The sequence below is a fragment of the Camelus ferus genome, chromosome 9 (assembly GCF_009834535.1).
Source record: "Camelus ferus isolate YT-003-E chromosome 9, BCGSAC_Cfer_1.0, whole genome shotgun sequence".
NCBI lineage: Eukaryota > Metazoa > Chordata > Mammalia > Artiodactyla > Camelidae > Camelus > Camelus ferus.
Window position 1 is genome coordinate 13,442,607 of NC_045704.1, and position 19,700 is coordinate 13,462,306.

The 19,700-nt window shown below is 44.5% G+C and overlaps 1 protein-coding gene and 1 long non-coding RNA gene across 2 annotated transcripts in view; both read left to right on the top strand.

The window, feature by feature from the left end:
* Nucleotides 1-3,521, top strand: part of BCAT2 (branched chain amino acid transaminase 2) — a 13,086-nt gene extending 9,565 nt beyond the window's left edge. The window contains exons 6-11 of the mRNA XM_006173827.3: nt 83-246; nt 1,392-1,534; nt 1,702-1,787; nt 2,030-2,170; nt 2,248-2,322; nt 3,104-3,521. Coding sequence (XP_006173889.3) covers nt 83-246; nt 1,392-1,534; nt 1,702-1,787; nt 2,030-2,170; nt 2,248-2,322; nt 3,104-3,142 — 648 coding nt within the window. The 3' untranslated portion in view covers nt 3,143-3,521. The remainder of the gene's footprint in view (nt 1-82; nt 247-1,391; nt 1,535-1,701; nt 1,788-2,029; nt 2,171-2,247; nt 2,323-3,103) is intronic.
* Nucleotides 3,522-9,642: 6,121 nt separating this feature from the next.
* Nucleotides 9,643-15,239, top strand: LOC106729902. Its single transcript, XR_001366326.2, has 3 exons — nt 9,643-9,841; nt 14,132-14,277; nt 14,550-15,239. It is a non-coding gene; the product is annotated as an uncharacterized LOC106729902 (long non-coding RNA).
* Nucleotides 15,240-19,700: the final 4,461 nt, after the last annotated feature.

Genomic DNA, 19,700 nt, shown 5'->3' on the forward strand with positions numbered 1-19,700 from the left:
TCCTAATGGGTATGGCTGGGGACCCAGAGGAGCTGGGGGCCCAGACTCCTGGGTCCCTGATGCACCCTTCTGCCCATCGCAGCCCTCGCTAGGTGTTGGCAATCCCACGCAAGCCCTCCTGTACGTCATTCTCTGCCCCGTGGGCTCCTACTTCCCCGGAGATGCCTTGAGCCCTGTCTCCCTCCTAGCCGACCCCACGTTCATCCGGGCCTGGGTGGGTGGGGTCGGCGACTGCAAGCTGGGGGGGTAAGTAGTCCCTCCCCCACCTTGCAGGTCTGGTGCACTGGGTGTCAGAGACACGGAGTGTAGTGCTCGTGCTTTGGGGTGTGTCTTTGGATGTCCTCGTCCTGTTTCCCATGGTTGGGGACAGCTTTGCTTGTATGTTGGGTTGTAATGTCATTGGTATTGGTGTTGGGGGAGCCAGGGTGTCCCGGCCAAGTGCTGTGGACAAATCGGCTCAGAGACCAGAAGGGATTGGGTGGAGTGAAGCGGAGAAACTAGGATGGCCCCCAGGGAGATGAAATTAACTCACTGGTCTTCCCCCAGGTAGCCTCCCCTGAAGACCCAAGATCCCACCCATCCCATAGTCCCCTGGGGCTCCAGCGCCCATCACCCTGTGTGTGGACTTTCTGTGTAAATCTGTCCTGCCAGGGGCTTTGTCTTGTTGGGCAAGGAGTGTGGTGATAAGGCAGAGGGCTGGGGAAGGGTGTGCTGGGGCAGCAAGTGTGACCCCAGCTGGGAGTTCATGCAGGTCCTTTCAACATACCTGCATGGGGGCAGGGAGGAGAGGCAGAGTCACAGAAGTTGTCAGGGAGGAAAAATAAGCCTGTTTTTTGCTAAAAGATTAACAGGCCAGGCTAAGCCCTGAACATGGAACGGAGGGGCTGGGATCTTGTCCCAGAGGCAGTGGGGAGCCATGGAAGGCTTATGAGCAGGTGAGGAGTGAGGTCAGCTCTGGGTGAGAGACAGGGCTAAAACAGGTGATATGGAAATCATCAAGGTGGCCCAGTTTATTGAGGGAGCCCAGAAGGAGGCCTGAAACCCCAGCCTGGAGGTTCAGAAACACCCCTCAGAGGAGGGGACATAACAGGTGGTTTTGAAGGACATTAGGGGATTTGGTCGGTTGGAGAGCTGAGTGAGGAGGGTGATCGGCAGAGGAGACAGTGGTGCATTTGTGATCTGGAGAGTGGAAAGGAGTGGGGGGAGGGGACCTAGAGCCTTGACCCCAAGCTACTGGCTAGGGATTCTCTCCTGGGGGCACTGGGGAGCCATGGAAGGGTTGTGAGTCAGGGAGAAGCAGGGTCAGCCCTGGTCTGGAAAGACCCACATAGGGCCACGCTGGAGAAGGATGGGGATCCCTTGCCTTGGTCAACCATGTGCCTGTCCCCCAGGAATTATGGGCCCACCGTGTTTGTGCAGCAGGAGGCAGAAAAAAGGGGCTGTGAACAGGTCCTCTGGCTGTATGGGCCTGACCACCAACTCACCGAAGTGGGCACCATGAACATCTTCATCTTCTGGACCTATGAAGACGGGGGTGAGCTCACCCCTGGCCCCACCCAAGCCCTGGTGAAGTGGGTGGTGGCTTAATTCTTAGTGGATTGCAGGTCTCAGGGTTTGGGGGTCAGTGGGGTGGCTCCTAAGAGGATGGGAGAGTGGCATGAGGGTGTCAGGTCACACCCCGATCCCTTCCTGGTGACCCAGTGCTGGAACTGGTGACCCCCCCGCTGGACGGTGTCATCCTGCCTGGAGTAGTCCGACAGAGCCTGCTGGACCTGGCCCATTCCTGGGTGAGGACATAGTGTCTTTGGGTGGCCGGAGTGATGGGGTGCTGCTGAATTGGGGGTCAGAGTATCAGGGGGCTGTGGGGGGGGCTGGGGCACAATGGCATATCTCTGCCCCCCTCCTCTCTCTGGGGGTCTCCGCCCCCCTCTTGGGTCTCTGTTTTCCTCAGTATCCCTACTGCGGGAGCAGCGGGGCTCTGCAGCAGGGCAGCCTACTGGCTCTGATGTAAGTGTGTCTTGCCCCACAGGGTGAGTTCCGGGTGACAGAGCAGAAGATCACCATGAAGGAGTTCATGAGGGCATTGGAGGACGGGCGGGTTCGGGAAGTTTTTGGTTCAGGCACCGCTTGCCAGGTCTGCCCCGTGCACCGAATCCTGTACGAAGGCAAGGTGAGGTGGGGCTGCCCTTGGCGATGAGGGAGAAGTAGAGGACAGGGCGCCATCCTCATGGGCACTCTCTTCCCCAGCACCTCCACGTTCCAACCATGGAAAACGGCCCTGAGCTTATCCTCCGCTTCCAGAAGGAACTGAAGGCTATCCAGGTGAGGGGCACTTGCTGGGAGATGGGCTGGATGTTTGTTCCCCAAAGAAGTTAACGTCCCCCTCATAGTCTCCACAAACAGTTAATGGCTCTTCCCTTCGGTTTCTGGGCTTGGATTGAGTTTGCTTTCCTGGAGCCTTCATGGTTTAGAATATTTCTTGGGGCTAAATGACCCTTTCCTGTGAGTCTTTGGACCCCTGGCTTGAGAAATCCCCTTCCCACACGCCTCTGGGACCTAAAGCCAGCCTCTTAGCCACTGAGATTCTCGCCCCAAGGATCCCCAGGAGCACTGGGCTACTCCTCCGGCCTGAGAAGTCTTCTTCCTATAAGTCTCTGGACCGTGACCTGCTCTGATCTGGGAAGGTTTACTCTCATAAGCCTCTGGAGGTCTTTTCATTCATGTGAGCAGAGATAACTTTCCTTTCCTGGCACTTGATCTAGAGCTACCTTTCCTGTGAGCATCTGTAAACTCCTGTACATCAGGACCTAGAGCTACACCTCTTGACTCTCCAGGCTTTCTCAGCTGAAAATGACTTCTCCGAAGAGGCTTCAGGGCCTTACAATAACTCCTCTTTGCAGAACTACATGTCCCTTAAGCCTCTGCGCCATCCTTGCCACGACTCCGCCCGCCGGATGATTGTTGGCGGGCGTCCGGGAAGCGGACTACATTTCCCATGAGGTCCTGGGGCGCAACTTCACTCCCACTCAGCCTGGGACGACCCGGGGCCTCCTGGGAGTTGTAGTGTAGCTTCCTCTGACCTCCGCCTTCTGTTATCCCCCAGTACGGAACGAAAGCCCACGAGTGGATGCTTCTGGTGTGACGCTGTGGGCTGTGCCCCACCACTCCATGGACCCACTGACCTGTAGCATCCCGTCTCCGTTGGATCTTCGCCTCCATACCAATGACTCACCTGAAGTGCAATATGAAATAAAGGGGAGGGGGGCCCGGGACGCCTGGATCTCCGGCGCTCCCACGTTACACTCCCAAAGCCATAAGGGCCAGAGCCAGGCGTTTTGGCCCCTAGCCCCGCCGCTCAGGCCTTGGGGACCTGGACTCCCAGCTGCTCCGTGTTGTGGTGTCAAGGATACACCTTGATCCTGACTCTGCATCTCCGTCCTTCAGCCGGATCTCCCCGTGCTGCCGCTGATTTTTTTTTTTTTTCTCGCTGCAATTTTGAAATAAAATGCCAAAGAACAAGACGTTAGCTGTCATCTCCAATGATGTAACTCTGAGACTCTAGGCTCTTAACCAGGAATCCTGGTCTTCAAACCATTTCAAGGACCCAGCAATCCTAATCCCCAGTGTCCTGGGGGTTTCTCTGATAGGGAAGATTTTTTCCACTTTGTCACAAATATTCTCCCTGTGCCTCCCCCACCTCCTTATCCTGGGGATAGCCCCACTGTGCATTCCAGTCTCTTCTTCTTGGCTTCTGCTCACATCTTGTCTTCTCCTGCCCAGATCCTTGTCCTGGCCTCTAGTTTGGCCCCAAAGGGATCTTTGTACACCCAGAGCTGCCCCTGCCCCTCCTCTTCCAGTTTCCCAGCATCTACTGCCGGTACTGCAGATGATGGGCACCGGTGGGTGTGGAGTGAGTCATGACACTCGATTGTTGGAGGGGCTAACATGAAGAAGTCCATACAATGTAAGCCCTGTTATCTCTCTGTGTCCTGCCATGTCTCCTAATCTTGGCCATTTCACACATACACACCTTAACAATTGCTGTGTGGAAGTGTCAAAAGAGCAGGGCATTAGGACCAGGTGTTATCCCAAAAGGAAATGGGAAAAGACCCTTGTTTTTGTCATACCCAAAAGATTCGATTACAGTCCGGAGATGGTGCACTGTGTAGCAAAAGATTTTAAAGGATCTATTTAAAAGAGGAAAAGTACACCTCCAAGAACGGGAGGCAGGGTGATCAAGGGAGGAAAAGCAGCGGTCTTTGTCTGCCTGTTCTCTTATATCCTGGCTTAGAGGTGGTCTTTTGACTGATTGACGGCTCTTGCCCCTGGAACGCTTAGTCATATTTGGCCCCTTTGCACATGTCCTTACCATGGTGTACACAGAAAAACCCATGGGGTGGTGGTGGGGCGCCTAAACTGCAATGTTAATTATATTACTGTGAGCACTGGGTCATGTCCTGTTAAGTCCTCACTGTGGAGCAGTTGAGCATGTCGTGTTCTAACTGGCTTCTTGCTGGCGCTCATTTAGAAGAAGTAAAGCCCCTTTGTGCTGCAGGTGGGCATAATGCCACCTTCCGGACCATCCTCCCTCTCCTCCACCTATCTGCCCAGTGCCCCCACTTATCTATCTAACGCAGTCATGCCTAGTTTTTGGAGGGAGGCCCTGTGGGACTATTGGGCAGTCTCTGTGGTATATCCAGCAATCACTCGCAGCAGCCAACCATTGCCACGCCCCCTCATTCTCTTTTGTCAACGATTGCTCAAGGGAAGGCCACGGGCCAACAGGACACAAGGGGAAATTTGTCTTCTGGTCTCTGGGAAAGCTCTTTCCTTGATGAAACACCCAGGAAGGGTGCCTTCTTCTTTTCTTCCTTTTCTGTTTTGCCTATGATTACCTGCAGGTGTGATGGTTGGAGCAGCTGCAGCCATTTCATGCCCAAGAGTGGCAATTGCCCACACACTGAAGGAGGCAGGGCACAAAGATAAGATCCCAGGGCTGGTCCCACCATGAAACCTCTGATGTCTGGGTTGTTTTGTTAAAAAAAAAAAAATGCAAAGCAAAAACCCATTTAAGCCATGTTTGTCAGGTCATCTGTCTTTTGTTATTTGCAATTGTGTTTTTCTTTTTTAATCTTTTTTCTTTTTTAGTTATTTAAAAAAAATTGAAGTAGAGTTCATTTGCAATGTTGTGGTAGTTTCTGTGTACAGCAATGTGTGTGTGTGTGTTTGTGTGTGTGTGTGTGTGTGTGTTGTGTGTGTGACTTGCAGCCAAAAGCTTCTTTGCTTCCCTGTATCTCCCGGTGATCAGTGCTGATTGCATCCAGGGAGAATCCCTGACTCTAGCAACCAATTCAGTTGCTGGCTAGTGACTGGGCCCCAGATAAAGACCTCAGCCAGATTTTTATCTTAGATTTGAATCCTAAGGGACTGATCAGGAAAGGGCAAGTAGCCATTGTTATGAGATAAAGAAGGCAGAGTCCCTCCCAAGGAAACTGAGGCTCAGAGAGGCAAATCCAGTTTTTGAAAGTCACTTGATGCAGCAGCAACTAGGATTAAACAGAGAAATATAATGTGCAATAGATTAAGTATTGTGATTTTTACTTTACTTAAAAAATCAAAATATAGTTGATAAATATTGTGACTTTTAAATGAATTAATGAATATTTTGTTAATTTCCTGTTGTATTTCTAATCCTCTAAACATTGATAGATGTTACCCACATTAATTAAAGCTCTTAAGGGTCCTCGGTGATTTTTAAGAGTGTAAAGTCAGGGATGGGAGTACAGGCAGTGGTAAAGCCCCTGCTTATCATGCGCGAGGTCCTGAATTCAACCCCCAGTGCCTCTGTTAGAAAAAGAAAAAAGAGTGTCAATTGGTCTCAGGGCCAAAGATTTTGAGAGCTGCTGTCCACGGACAATGCCTGGCGCTTAGCAAGCTGATGTGAGTGTTGGTTAAATAACAAAATAAGCAACAGAGCTAATGCTTACAGCTTATCGCATAAAAGAACTTTGTTTGTTGTCCACGGACAATGCCTGGCGCTTAGCAAGCTGATGTGAGTGTTGGTTAAATAACAAAATAAGCAACAGATCTGATAGGATTGCAGCTTATCACATAAAAGAACTTTGTTTCTTGTTTTGCATTTGTAGACATTTTAAAATGGCCCAGGCCTTTTCTGTGTGAAACAGACATTCTGTTGGAAGATGCCAGCAGGCTTACATAGCATTCTTGCTTCATTTGACCACTTTTCATTGCAAATGAGACACTTAGGGTGAAGATGAGAATTATTGGGATACACACATTCGCATTTCAGAGAACCCTTTTACGTTGCCTCCTCAGAGATCAACTGTTTTTTAACAAGCTAACAGCTGTGTGACCTTGGGGAAGTCAGTGCACCTCTCTGAGTCTCAGTTTTCTCATGTTTAAAAAGAGGATAATCGTACTCAACCATTAAGGCTATACTAAGGATTAAATGAATTATTAAATGTAAAGTGCTTAGAACAGGGCCTGGCATGTAGACAGTGCTATAATATTGCTCTTGTTATTTTTGACAACAGAATTTGTCTTGTGCTTCTGATTTTCTGGCTTTATTCAAAAAGTTGTCGAATTCTGGGGGAAATGAATATTTGTAAAGATTAAGTGTATTTAATTATGCAATACTTAGAGGACTGTAGCCCTTAATAGCTTCAGAAAATTGATTTTTTTCAAAATATTTTGTGATCTTCATGCTTAAGAAGGTTCTTCATTTGAAAATAGTAAATATACAAGGAACGGAAAGAACAAAAATGTGAATCTTCATTTAACTTAATCAAAATTCTGCAAGATTCACAGAAAGTTCTTGGATTTATATATAATAAAATGTTTTTTTGTAGCTTTGATTTTCGGAAGCTGTAAATGCCTCAATTCCACTAATCATGTTCAACAGTCATGCTTTTGGATACAAACATTTTTCTTGGTTTCTAAAATAGGACAATAAGTAATAAGTCCAAAAAATCAGATTTGGTCTAACTGTGAATGCTAAGCACCAATTCTGAGTAATAACCAATCAAAGAAATTGATAAAAATTAATTATGTTTTATGCAGAAGCACCTAGTAACATATAAACATGATAATAAGAGGAAAATATATATATTCCTTGTTATAAGAAAAAGTAATGAAGAATAAGGTTAAGTTGAGAAAAAGAAAAACCATATTTAAAGTAAACGGTAAATAAATCTCAGCTTAAATGGTAACCCCATCACAGCCAGCTCTGGCCTCAGGTGCAGCTGAGAAATGAATCTAGCGCCATCTGGTGGCCAGTTTTGGGATACAGTCTCAAAGGCGGGAAGAGGGAAAAGGCGATTTATGGTGGGAGCATCCTAAAAGACTTCCAGCAGTTTTCATTGTGTGATTGGTTAAAACCTTTTTATGGCACTATAAAAATTTTCAAACACCTGGAGGGACACCTGTTTGGGAAGACACTTTTTAGGATTGTTTGGAAACACTGGCTTGAAGGGGGAGGGTACAGCTTAGTGGTAGAGTGCCTGCTTAGTGAGCATGAGGTCCTGGGTTCCATTCCCAGTACCCCCATTTAAAAAATAAATAAGTAAATAAATACATCTAATTATCTCCTACCCAACAAAAAACAATAACTGGGTATGCACATGCGAAAGACTGAAGTCCAGCCTACATCATACAAAAATGAACTCAAACCATCAAATGCCTAAATATAAGAGCTAAAACTATAAAACTCTTAGAAAAAAACATAGGGCTGAATTGTCATTACTTTCAATTTGGCAATGGTTTCTTAGATGGGACACCCAAAGAACGGGCAACAGAAGAAAAAAATAGATAAATTAGATAATTAGATAAATTAAAACTAAAAACTTGGTCCAACAAGTGACACTAACAAGAGAATGAAAAGGCATCCCGACAGAGTAGGAAAAATATTTGCAAATCATATATCTGATATAGGTCTAATATTCAGAATATATAGACTCCTACAACTTAGTAACAGAGAGGCAACTCAAACTTAAAAATGGACAAAGACTTAAATAGACATTTCTCCAAAGAAGATATACAAATGGCTGACACATATATGAAAATACTCAACACACAATCATTAAGGATGTAAATGTAGATCAAAGCCACAATGAAACAACACTTCACACCTGCTAGGATGGCAATAACAACAACAAAAAAAGGAAAACAAGCGTTGGTGAGGGTGTGGAGAAATGCGAACTCTTATGCTTTGCTGATGGAAATGCAAACTTGTAAAATAGAGCAGCTGCTGGGGAACACAGTTTGGCAGCTCTTTAAGAGGATAAACAGAATTACCATATGATCCAGCAACTGCACTCCTAGGTATATACCTCCAAAAACTACAAGTTAAAAACAGGCTTTCAAACAAAAACCTATATATGAAATTAAATAGCATTATTTATAGTAGCCCAAAGGGGGAAACAACCCAAACGACCATCATGGGATGAGTGGATAAACAAAATATAATCTATCCATATGGTGGAAATTTTTCAGCCTACAAAAGGAAGAAATGAAGTACTCACACAGGCTACAACACAAATGAACCCTGAAAACATCAAGCTAAGTGAAAGAAACCAGACACAAAAGGCCACACATTGTATGATTCCATTGATGTGAAATCTCCAGAGTAGTTTAATTTATAGAGACAGAAACCAGATTAGTGGTTTGTGGGAGGGAGGAAAGTGACTATTTAATGGCTACAAGGTTTCCTTTTGGGATGATGAGATGTTCTGGAACTAGATAGCTGTGACAGTGGCACAACTTTGTGAATGTACTAAATGCCACTGAATTGTACACTTTAAAATAGCTAAAGGGCCGGCAAGTATAGCTCAGTGATAAAGCGTGGTCTTAGCATGCTCAAGGTCCTGAGTTCCATCCTCCATTAAAATAAAATAAAATAAAATAAAATAAAATAAAATAAAATAAAGAAATAAACCTAATTCCTCCTCCTCAATAAAATAAAATAGCTAAAATAGTGAATTTTATGTTACATTAGTTTTACCACACGCATGCTCGCGCGCGCACACACACACACACACACACACACACACACACACACACGTTAAATGTTCAGAACGTAATAATCAAATGATAGCTAGCAGTTTCCCGAGACTTTCTCTGAAAGGGTACTAGGCACCGAGATTACAGTAATTCTCTCATCTCCATTTACAGACGGCAATGCTAAGTAAGATTCAGAGGTCCCCTGTCGGGGGTTACTCCAGTATAAGGGTTTGGGTAACCCAGAGTGTCTCTCCCCCACCCCAACCCGTGCCCATATCTTACACAAATGCTTAGGCTATATGTCCAATTTCGCATGTGATTTCAAAAGGTTTGGGAGCCCAGCCCTGATCTGTAACTCCTGATGAAGAATCCCTCTTCCAGCCCACACTGCCCATTCCTCAGATGACATAGAAGCTAGCAGACCACGTAGCCAATCAAATGGCTGAAACCTCATGAGGTCAGTGGTCGCTAGGCTTGGGATCCCAGACTCCCCCGCGCGGACCTTCAGCTCCTGGGGGGTGGTCGCTGTCTGCCACCAGCTCAGCGGAGCTTGCAGGAGGCAGTGGACAGAGGCAGCGAGGGTGCTTGGTGAACAGATGGTCACGACTCTGGGTCTGTGGAAATCTGCAGATGCAGGTGGACGAGGCCTCAGGACCCGCCGGGTTTAAAGTGACCCAGGTGGGCGGCCGAAGCACTGGGTCTTCTCTACTGGGAGGTGGACAGTTCCAGCGGCCAGGGAGGGCTGATGAGATCTCTCTCCACACACATACTCAAGTCCCAGTGGCCAGGAAATATTTCTTCCAAGAAACTAAATTTAGTAAAGGTAAGAGAGTGCATAGCACGTTAGACTTCATCTGCCTCCCTCCCTGTGCCGTCCCCAGGAGGTAATGTTCAGTGGTGAAGAACGTGGACTTGGAAGCTAAACTGTGTAGGGGTTAAAACCTTAACTCCTCTGTTGTCTAGATGTGTGGATTGGTCAAAGTGATCCCCCAGGGCCTCAGTTTCCCTGTCTATAAAATGGGAATAATAATAGCACCTCACTCATGGGCTTGTTGGGAGATTAATTCGGACAGTCATGCCTGGCACAGTCTGGGACCAGGCAGTGCCCGGGAGACTCTGGGGCATCAGAGGTGCCGCAACTCCAGGCATTGAAAGTTGGCGGGCCGAGCTAGACCCACACGGAGCAGAGGAAACAGGGGCCTTGGCCCTTGGGCATCCTAACATCCCTGGTGAAGCAACTCTCTGCCTCCAGGGACCTTTGAGCCTGCTCTGAGACCCAGGAAAGGGAATTCATTCATGCCACTAACGTTTAAGAGCCTGCTGACTGGCAGGCCCTGGGCTGGGACTGGGGTTCCAGCAGGGAGTAAGAGTAGGTACTATAGGGAGGAGGTTATAGCTCAGTGGTAGAGCGCATGCTTAGCATGCACGAGGTCCTGGGTTCAATCCCCAGTACCTCCACTTAAAAAAGAAAGACATACTGCACACTGGTAAAATCAACCTTACAAACTATATACTTTCTATCGTATTATGTATTAATTATTATAATTAAATACAATTGTATTATTAATATTATGGTATTTATATTTACATAAATATATTTCTGTATTATATATTTATATTATATTTCTTGTAAAGTATGCATTTGTATATTATAAAGTATATATATGTAAGTATATTTATATACTTATATACTATTCAGTATAATATGTTTAGGTATTATATATTATGAAGGACATTTGTAAAGCATAAAGTGTAATATATTTATACATTTACATTTATGTATTTATTATAAAGTATATAAAAGCTTGGATGGGTGGATGGATGTTAAACAGAGACGAGTGCTATGGGAAAAACGAAGCAGGGAGAGACGATGGGGTATTGGAAGGAGTACACTTTTAAATACTGTGGTCAGGAAAGGTCTCACTTAGGTGTCATTTAAAACCCTTTTGTGGGAGGGCATAGCTCAGTGGTAGAGCACATGCTTAGCATGTACAAGGTCCTGGATTCAATCCCCCGTGCCTCCGTTAAAAATAAATAAATGAGCTCTTTGCCGCATCTCCTGCGAAAATCTGTTATCAGGACTCAGACTGTCGACATTCCAGAAAATGTCGCCACCACTTTGAAGGGACACACAGTTATTGTGAAGGGCCCCAGAGGCACCCTGCGGAGGGACTTCAATCACATCAATGTAGAACTCAGTCTCCTTGGAAAGAAAAAGAAGAGGCTCCAGGTTGACAAGCGGTGGGGAAATAGTGCGAACTGTAGCCAGTTCTTTTCTATCTGTAGTCATGTACAGAACACGACCAAGGGTGTTAAACTGGGCATCTGTTACAAGGTGAGGTCTGTGCATGCTCGCGTCCCCATCAAAGTCGTTATTCGGGAGAATGGTTCGCTTGTTGAAATCCGAAATTTCTTGGGTGAAAAATACATACGCGGGGTTCGAATGAGGCCAGGTGTTGCTTGTTCAGTATCTCAAGCTCAGAAAGATGAGTTAGTTCTTGAGGGAGAAGACATTGAACTGGTATCAACTTCAGCTGCTTTGATTCAGCAAGCCACAACAGATAAAAACAAGGATATCAGAAAATTTTTGGATGGTATCTATGTTTCTGAAAAAGGAACAATTCAGCAGGCTGATGAATAATATCCAAGTTGTCCAGGTACAGAAAGCAAGATGACAGATGATTCTTCAGATTCATTTGTGATATATTAAGGATACAACAAAAGCTGTGTTGATTGGGAAAAACAAACAAATAAATAAATAAATGAACAAACCAAACTAATTCCCACCCCCCAAAAAAGAAAAAAAAAGAAAAAATTTTTAGAAAGCCCTTTTTCTTATGAAAAAATGTCAAATATACAGAAAAGTAGAAAGAATAGTACAGTTCACACCTACATCTACAGAGAGCATTCAGCAATTTGCCACATTTTGCCACAGCACTTCTTTGGTCTTATATTTCTATATCTGCTGAACCAGGTGAGTCAGTTTCAGCCATCTTTGCTCCCCACTCTACACTTCGGTTGTTTCCAACAAGGAAGACATTCTCTGCTGTCAATCCCTTTACACACCTAATGAAAGTAACAATAATTCCTTGATATCTAATCCCCAGTAGAAAGTGGCATTGGAGCGGCTGCCTAAGGCAGGTGAGGAGTGAACCTTGTGGGCGTCCCAGGGAAGAGCATTCCAAGCCTTAGCGAACAGCCAGTGCAAAGGCCCTGAGGCTAGAGGGTGCCTTATGTGTTCCAGGAACTTGGAGGAGGCCAGCGTGTCTGGAACAGATTGAGCGAGGCAGGAGAGGGTGGAATAAGAGGGCAGGGTGTAGTCGAGCCAGCTCCTTCAGAGCCTTGTAAAATCAATGTGAGCAGTTAAACTTTTCCAGGAATAAGCACGGAGCCAAAAAGGAAACTGACCCTCTGTAAATGGGAACAGGCGCCCTCTGGTGGCCGCATGAGGGAACCAACAGAGGGAGGCGAGGGCGGAAGCCGGGAGTTTCCCGAGTGGAGACTGAAGAGCCCAGGTTGGCGGTGATGGCAGCCGAACCAGGGTGGTCACTGGGGGGAAGAGCAAGAAGTGATTGGATTCTGGTGCATGTTGAAGGTTGGAACAACGGGATTTGCCGATAGACTAGATGTATTGCTTCACACCCCTACCAGCCATGGATGAGAGGACCAAAAGAAATAAAATAGGACTTCTTTCACTCTACGTTGCTTTGTGAGATTTTTTTTTTCATGCTGTTTTGTGTTACTTCCCTCTTTGAAAAGCGTTCCCTAGCTGGGAATTCTGCAGCCACTGATTCAACCAATCTGTGGATGGAAAAAATTCGAAAAAAAAAAAAAATCCAGAAATTTCCCCAAAGCAAAACTTGGCTGTCAACTATTTACATAGTATTTACAGTGTATTTAGAACTATTCACATTGTATTAGGTCTTATAAGTAATCCAGGGATGATTTAAACTCTATGGGAGGATGGGGAAGCGACACCTCTCTTGCAGTAATTACCTCCACGTGTTACCAACCCAGAAGCTTTTAGATTTGGAATAACTTCATATTTACAAAGATAAGTTGCCAACCTAGTACAGAAAGCTCCTATACCCTTGGCCCAGTTTCCCTTAATGTAAACACCTTAATAACTACGGTTTATTTGTCAAAAGTAATAAATTAACAGTACAATACTATTAACTCAACTACAGGCTTTATTTGAATTTCATCAGTTTTTCCACAGTTGTCCTTCTTCTGTTCCAAAATCGACCCAGGATGCCACATTGCATAGAATTGTCACATGTTCTTATTTTCCTCCAATTTCTGAGTTTTCAGTTTTTCCTTGTCTTTCATGACCTTGACAGTTTTGAAGAATATTGGCTGAATGTTTTGTCTTTGCTCCTGAATTTTAATCTGTCTAGTATTTTCTCCTGATTAGAATTTATAGCAGTTTTCCTCGTGTGTGTGTGTGTGTGTGTGTGTGTGTGTGTGTGTGTGTGTGTGTGTGTGAAGGACTTGGGGGGAGACAATATACTGCTTAACCTGAATGCTGGTGCTTCAGGCGTTTGCTTCATAATTACTTCTTTTTATATTATTATTATTTTAATTGACATTTAGTCAGGTTACAATGTTGTGTCAATTTCTGGTGTACAGCATAATGTTTCAGTCATGCATATACATACATGTATTCCTTTTCATATTCTTTTTCATTATAGGTTACTATAAGATATTGAATATAGTTCCCTGAGCTATATAGAAGAAACTTGTTTATCTATTTTGTATATAGTAGTATATTAACTACTGAAAATCTCGGAGTCCCAGTTCATCCCTTCCCACTCCCTTATCAGTGTAATTAGACCCCATTTGTTTATTTTTGCTTTGATTTCTATTGCCTGGGTAGACTGCCCTAGGACAACATTGCTAAGATTTATGTCAGAAAATGTTTTGCCTATGTTTTCTTCTAGGAAGTTTGCAGTGTCTTGCCTCATGTTTAAGTCTCTGGGGGAGGGTGTAGCTCAGTGGTAGAGCATGTAAAAAGAGTTCATTGCAAATCTGATTAAATGAGGGATCCTGAGATAGGTGGGTATCCTGGGTTATCTGGGCAGGTTCTAAATGTAATCACTTGTATCCTTACAAGATACAGGCAGAGGGATACTTGATACACACAGAAGAGATGATGATGTGAAGATGGAGCAGAGAGAGATTTGAAGATGCTGGCCTTGAAGACTGGAGTCGTGTGATCACGAGCCAAGCAATTCCGGTAACCATTAGAAGCTGCAGGAGGTAAGGAGCAGATTCTCCCCTAAGAGCCTCCAGAGGGAGCATTGCCCTGTCCATACCTCGATTTCGACCTGGTGATTCTGATTTTGGACCTCTGTCTCCAGTACTGTGAGAGAATACTTTTTTGTTGTTGTTATTTTAAGGCTCTCAATTAATAGTAATTTGGTACAGCAACCTTAGGAAAGGAATATACCATACACCGAAGTTTTATGTATGTATTATGGAAGAAATCAAAGTTTAAAAATAAACAGCTTTCTCTTTTCTTTCATTGACAGAAGTAATGTTGACAGTTCCTGTCATAAGGCAAATGGATTTCAACCCCAGTTGAACTTTTTCCTGCTGAGTGTTTCAAAATAAGGATGCTCTCATTTGCAGCCCTGTCTTGCACAGTTAAAGCAGCTGCCTGCTAGCCTGGATACCAGGAAAGGACAAAAGGAATCAAACAGGCAGAACATCTGATATGTCCTTCTTCATCAGTCTGAGGGGCGCGTTTCAACATCTCTGAAGTAGGGATAGCCCTTATCACCCATGGGGTCATCTAAGTTTTCGTGGCCTGCTTGTGTGTGGACATCAGAAGTACTGGCCTCACAGTTTGCTGAGTGGAGATCAGCAGCTTGGGAAAACATCCCAGAAGCAACACTGAAACACACTTTTAATGCCCCAGGAAGCAGGGTTCGGGGGAGGATGGAGACGCATAGTGAATCAGATGTGTTTAGTGGCAAACCCAACCCTAACCCCAGTTTCACACATTTCAGTGAGAATCTAGTAGAATGAGTGTTGTCATTGAGGGGTGGTGTGGGCTGATGGATTGAGAAAGTTCTCCCCCAAAAGGTGACACTTGAATGGGGTCATGATGGAGAGGAATTCCCCAGGCAGAGGACTGTTGGCGGCAGAGAAGGTAAACTGACCCTCAAGAATTTGTGCTCCCCTTCCTTTTATTTATTTATATTTATTTATTTGGCAGGGGAGGTAATTAAGCTCTTATTTATTTATTTATTTATTTATTTATTTAATGGCGGTCCTGGGGATCGAACCCAGGACCTGGTGCATGCTAAGTACATGCTCTACCACTGAGCTCTACCCTCCCTCCTTCCCCTTCCTTAATGTCCACGGAAAGACTACATTTCCCAGCCTTCCTTGCACGAGAACGGGGTCATGTGACTGGTTCTGGACAATGAAATACAGGCAAGAGAGCTCTGCTTCACTTCCAGGTCTGGTTCATAAAAATCTCCCCATGTGTCCATCTTTCCCTTCTCACCTGCTGATTAAATGTGGATGCTAGTGCATTAGTTATCTATTTTTTTTGAATCCCAAAAGGGAATTTATTGGCTCTCAAAAATGAGAAATCTAGGCATATGCTACAACATGGATGAGTCTTTTTTTTAAACTGAAGTATAGATGATTTATAATGTTATGTTAGTTTCTGGTGTACAGCATAGTGATTCAGTTTTACGTATATATTATATATATACTTTTTCATATTCTTTTTATTATAGATTCTTACAAGCTATTAATATAGTTCCCTGTGCTATACAGTAGGACCTTATTATCTTTGTATATAGTAGTTTGTGTCATTAATTATATATTGCTGTGTAACATGTTGACCCCCAAATTCCTCACAGCTCAAAATTACAAACATTTATTATGTCACATAGTTTCTGAAGGTCAGGAATTGAGAACAGCTTCAGCTGGGTGGTTTTGGCTCAGGCCTTCCCATGAGGGTTCAGTCACGCTGTTAGCCAGGGCTGCAGTCATCTGAAGGTTCCGCTGGGGCTAGAGGAGTCCACTCCACTCCCATGGCTGTTGGCTGGAGGCCTCAGTTCTTCTCTGTCTGATGGCATCTCCATAGGCTGTTTGGCTGCAACAGCTAACTTCCCCCAGAGCAAGTGATGAGAACTCGAGAAAGAGCCCAAGATGGAAGCCATGGTCTTTATAACCCAGTCTCAGAAGTGATACCCCATCACCTCTGTCACTGGCTATTGGTCACACGGACCAACTCTAGTACATAGTGGGAGGGGACTAGCCCGCATGTGGCTATCAAGAAGTGGGATGACTGGGGTCCATTTTGGAGCTTGGTTGCTATAGCCAGGGAGACCTTGGGAAATGCATGTTAAGGCAACTCCCCTGCATCACCCTTGTTTCCTGGCCCTCTTCTCTCTGCTGATTGAACTTTACATGAACAAGAAGTAAAAATCAGTTGTCCGCTATCTCAGAGCTCATCTGCCTCAGTGACTAATGTTGCTTTCACTAATTACAGGGACCCATTGCTAAAGGGACAAGGTGTGGAAGTTTATTTATTTATTTATTTGCCTTTTTTTTTGGTGGGGGGGAGGTAATTAGGCTTGTTTAGTTAGTTATTTTAATGGAGGTTCTGGGGATTGAACCCAGGACCTTGTGCATGCTAAACATGTGCTCTACCGCTGAGCTATACCCTCCTCCCAGGATGCGGAAGTTTAAACAGAACAGAGCACTTTATGACTTTGCTGTGTGAGTATATAACTTTGAATTAAAAAAATAAAAATGGGGGAAGGGTATAGCTCAGTAGGAGTGAATGCCCAGCATGCATGAGGTCCTGGCTTCCATCCCCAGCACCTCCATTAGAAAAAATAATGATAAAACAAAACCTATATGAAAAAAGAGGGAATAAAGTAAACCCCATCCACCTAATAGAAGAAAGGAACAGAAAAAATAATATGCTGAATACACTCCAAATGGATCATATTTCAATGTAAAACAGGAAACGAAAAAGAATGAAAAGTAGACATTGCAAAATTCTTTTATAACCTGGGTGTGTAGAAAACCTTTGAATTATGATTCAAAATCCAGAAGCCGTAAAAGAAAACACTAACATGTTTAAATGCATGAAATAGGAGCAGACGTTCTTCCTCTTCTGCTTCCTTTTCTTCCTGAGCAATATAGTCCTAAGGCCCTCGTGTGAAGCCGGCAAGGCCAGTATGGGGTGGGGACAGTGGCCCAGAATGGCGTGTCGGGATCTTAGGGTTGGTAATGAGGGCATCTACCCCTAGAGCAACTCAGCAGAGTAGGGGTGTCCAAGTGGGGGGCATAAGGTGTTTGTGCTGGAAGAGGGGGCCCATTGGCTTGGGGAGCGAAAACCCCAGCCGGGGGATGAGAGTGTGGGTGGGGGTGAGGTCACATACAGGGGAATTGATCAAATAAGTAAATTAAGGAAAACGGAAGTCAGATTTCTCATTGCCAAGGAAGGAGGGGATACATATGGAAAGTGAGAAAACTCGAGGTGTTGGACTTGGGTATATCATTGTAAATACATGGTTTTCAATATACATAAACAGACATGGAAATGCATAAGTGTACATTCACCTAGTATCCATATATGTGTGTATGTGTATATCTAATATATAGATGTATGTATGTATACATATGTATATACATAATACACACACAACATATAATATATACATTGTTTGTGCCTATGTAATATACAGTGTGAGCTCTATAACTACACCTATACCCATATGTGTATCATCTATAAAATCTGTTCACTGGGAAGACCTGTGAGCAGGAAGCCCCCAAAGAACCAGTGAGTCCCCTTAGGGTTCATTTTCCAGTTTTTCTTTGTCTGATAATGTTTTTATTTTGTCCTAATATTTTGAAGGTGGTGTGGCTTCCACTCAAGTCTGAATTTACAGTTATTTTCTCTCGGTTCATTGGAGATACTGTACCACCGAGTTCTAGCTTCCATGGTTGCTATTAACAAGTTGATTGTCAGTCGAATTGTCTGTCCTTTGTAGGCAAGTTTTCCACCCCGCCTGGCTTTTTAAGTGTGGTGTCTCTGTCTCTGGTGTTCTGCAGATTCACTAGAATACATCTCGATATGCGTTACTTTTATCCTTTGACATATTCTGCTTCTTACATCTGAGAAATCCTTCTTTCATCAATTTTTGAAGTGCTCAGCCATTATCTTCTCGAAGCTTACTTCTCCGTTCATCTCTACATTTTCTTCTAGAAGCTTATTGAACCTTTTAATTCTACCTTCCACATCTCTAATTTTTTTCTTCAATTTTCTATCAACTTGCCTCTCAGTGGTGCCTTCTGGGTTTACACTGATCTCCACCTTTCATTTCGTGAATTCTCCCTTTTGCTGTTTCTAATCCACTGTTTGACTCTTCCGAGTTTTTCATCTCAGTGACAGTTTCATTTCTTTGTATATTTCATTCCTGCTACAAGTTCTACTTTGTTCTTTTCTAATCTTGCCTGATCTTTTAATAATGCCTTGGTTTTTCTCATTTCTAATCCTTAAAGGAAAAAGCTTCAGACATTTGAACATGTTCATGTTATAATTGTTAATGTTGTAGATCTTAAGTATTATTAGAAACACAAGCAGTGATTTCAAAATTGACCAAAGACTTTCAGTCGAATTGAAACCTAGACCAGGTGTCTAGGTCTGCAGAGGAAAACAGAAACCACTCCAGGTATTTAAAATACAGGGAGTTTATTAAAGGGAATTGGTTACACATGTGCTGGGAGGCTAGCTGAGCAAGTCATGATCCTTGAGGTAGCAGAGACAGTAATTATCAGAAGCAGCTCGAACACCTGGGGCCACAGGAGTTTGGAGGAGTGGTCTCTCAGGGTAGAACTCAGACCTCTGGGGGGGGGGGGCTCCAGGTATCTGGTGTTCTGACCTCCAAGAGGGCATGGCCTATGGGGGACAGTACCTCTGTCCAAGGAGGCTGGAGATCTTGCCAAGTCTGTACAGCTAGCTGGTGCTGGAAGTGCCAAAAGTAACTGGCAGCTGGAGCCATTGTTGCCTGTGGCTGTGGGAAGATGCAGACCGGAGCTGGAGGTGGGAAAGCAGTTCCTTGGCTCCTCCTCCTGCATCCCAGTCTCCTGCTGGGTCCTCCCTGCCACTCTGGTCAGTTGTCAAAAGGGGTCACAGGCTTGGAAGGTGAGAGTTATGCTAAAGAGACAGCAGCACAGCCTCACCAGAATAAGCAGGGGGAATACAGGCTCAACCTGGGTGTAAAATAAAGAGGAAACACTGCACACATTTAACGGGGAAGGCTCCAAACAAACAGCTGCTAAATAATCTCACCTCTCAGCCTTTTAAAATGACATGACTCCTAGAAACTGTTCTTCAAGCTGTACTACAAAGATATGATACTCTGAACAAACAGCTGTGGGAAATAAATCAGGATCACCCAAGTCAGTTTCCTAACTCATGTGGTCACGTGGTCACAACAAAGTCTAATTGTCCTGGAAAACTCAAGCTTGGTGAGAATCAACTTGGAAGGAACCCCAGACCTGAATCTTCAACCATCAACCTGTCAAACTGTTAACTCAGCTGGTAAATGAACAAAGCCTAACTCTTTTCTGGTAAGAAAAATCACAGGTAAGAGGAGGTATCAAGCTTGTTGAACCAAAATCTTTGATCAGAATAGAGGCATTGA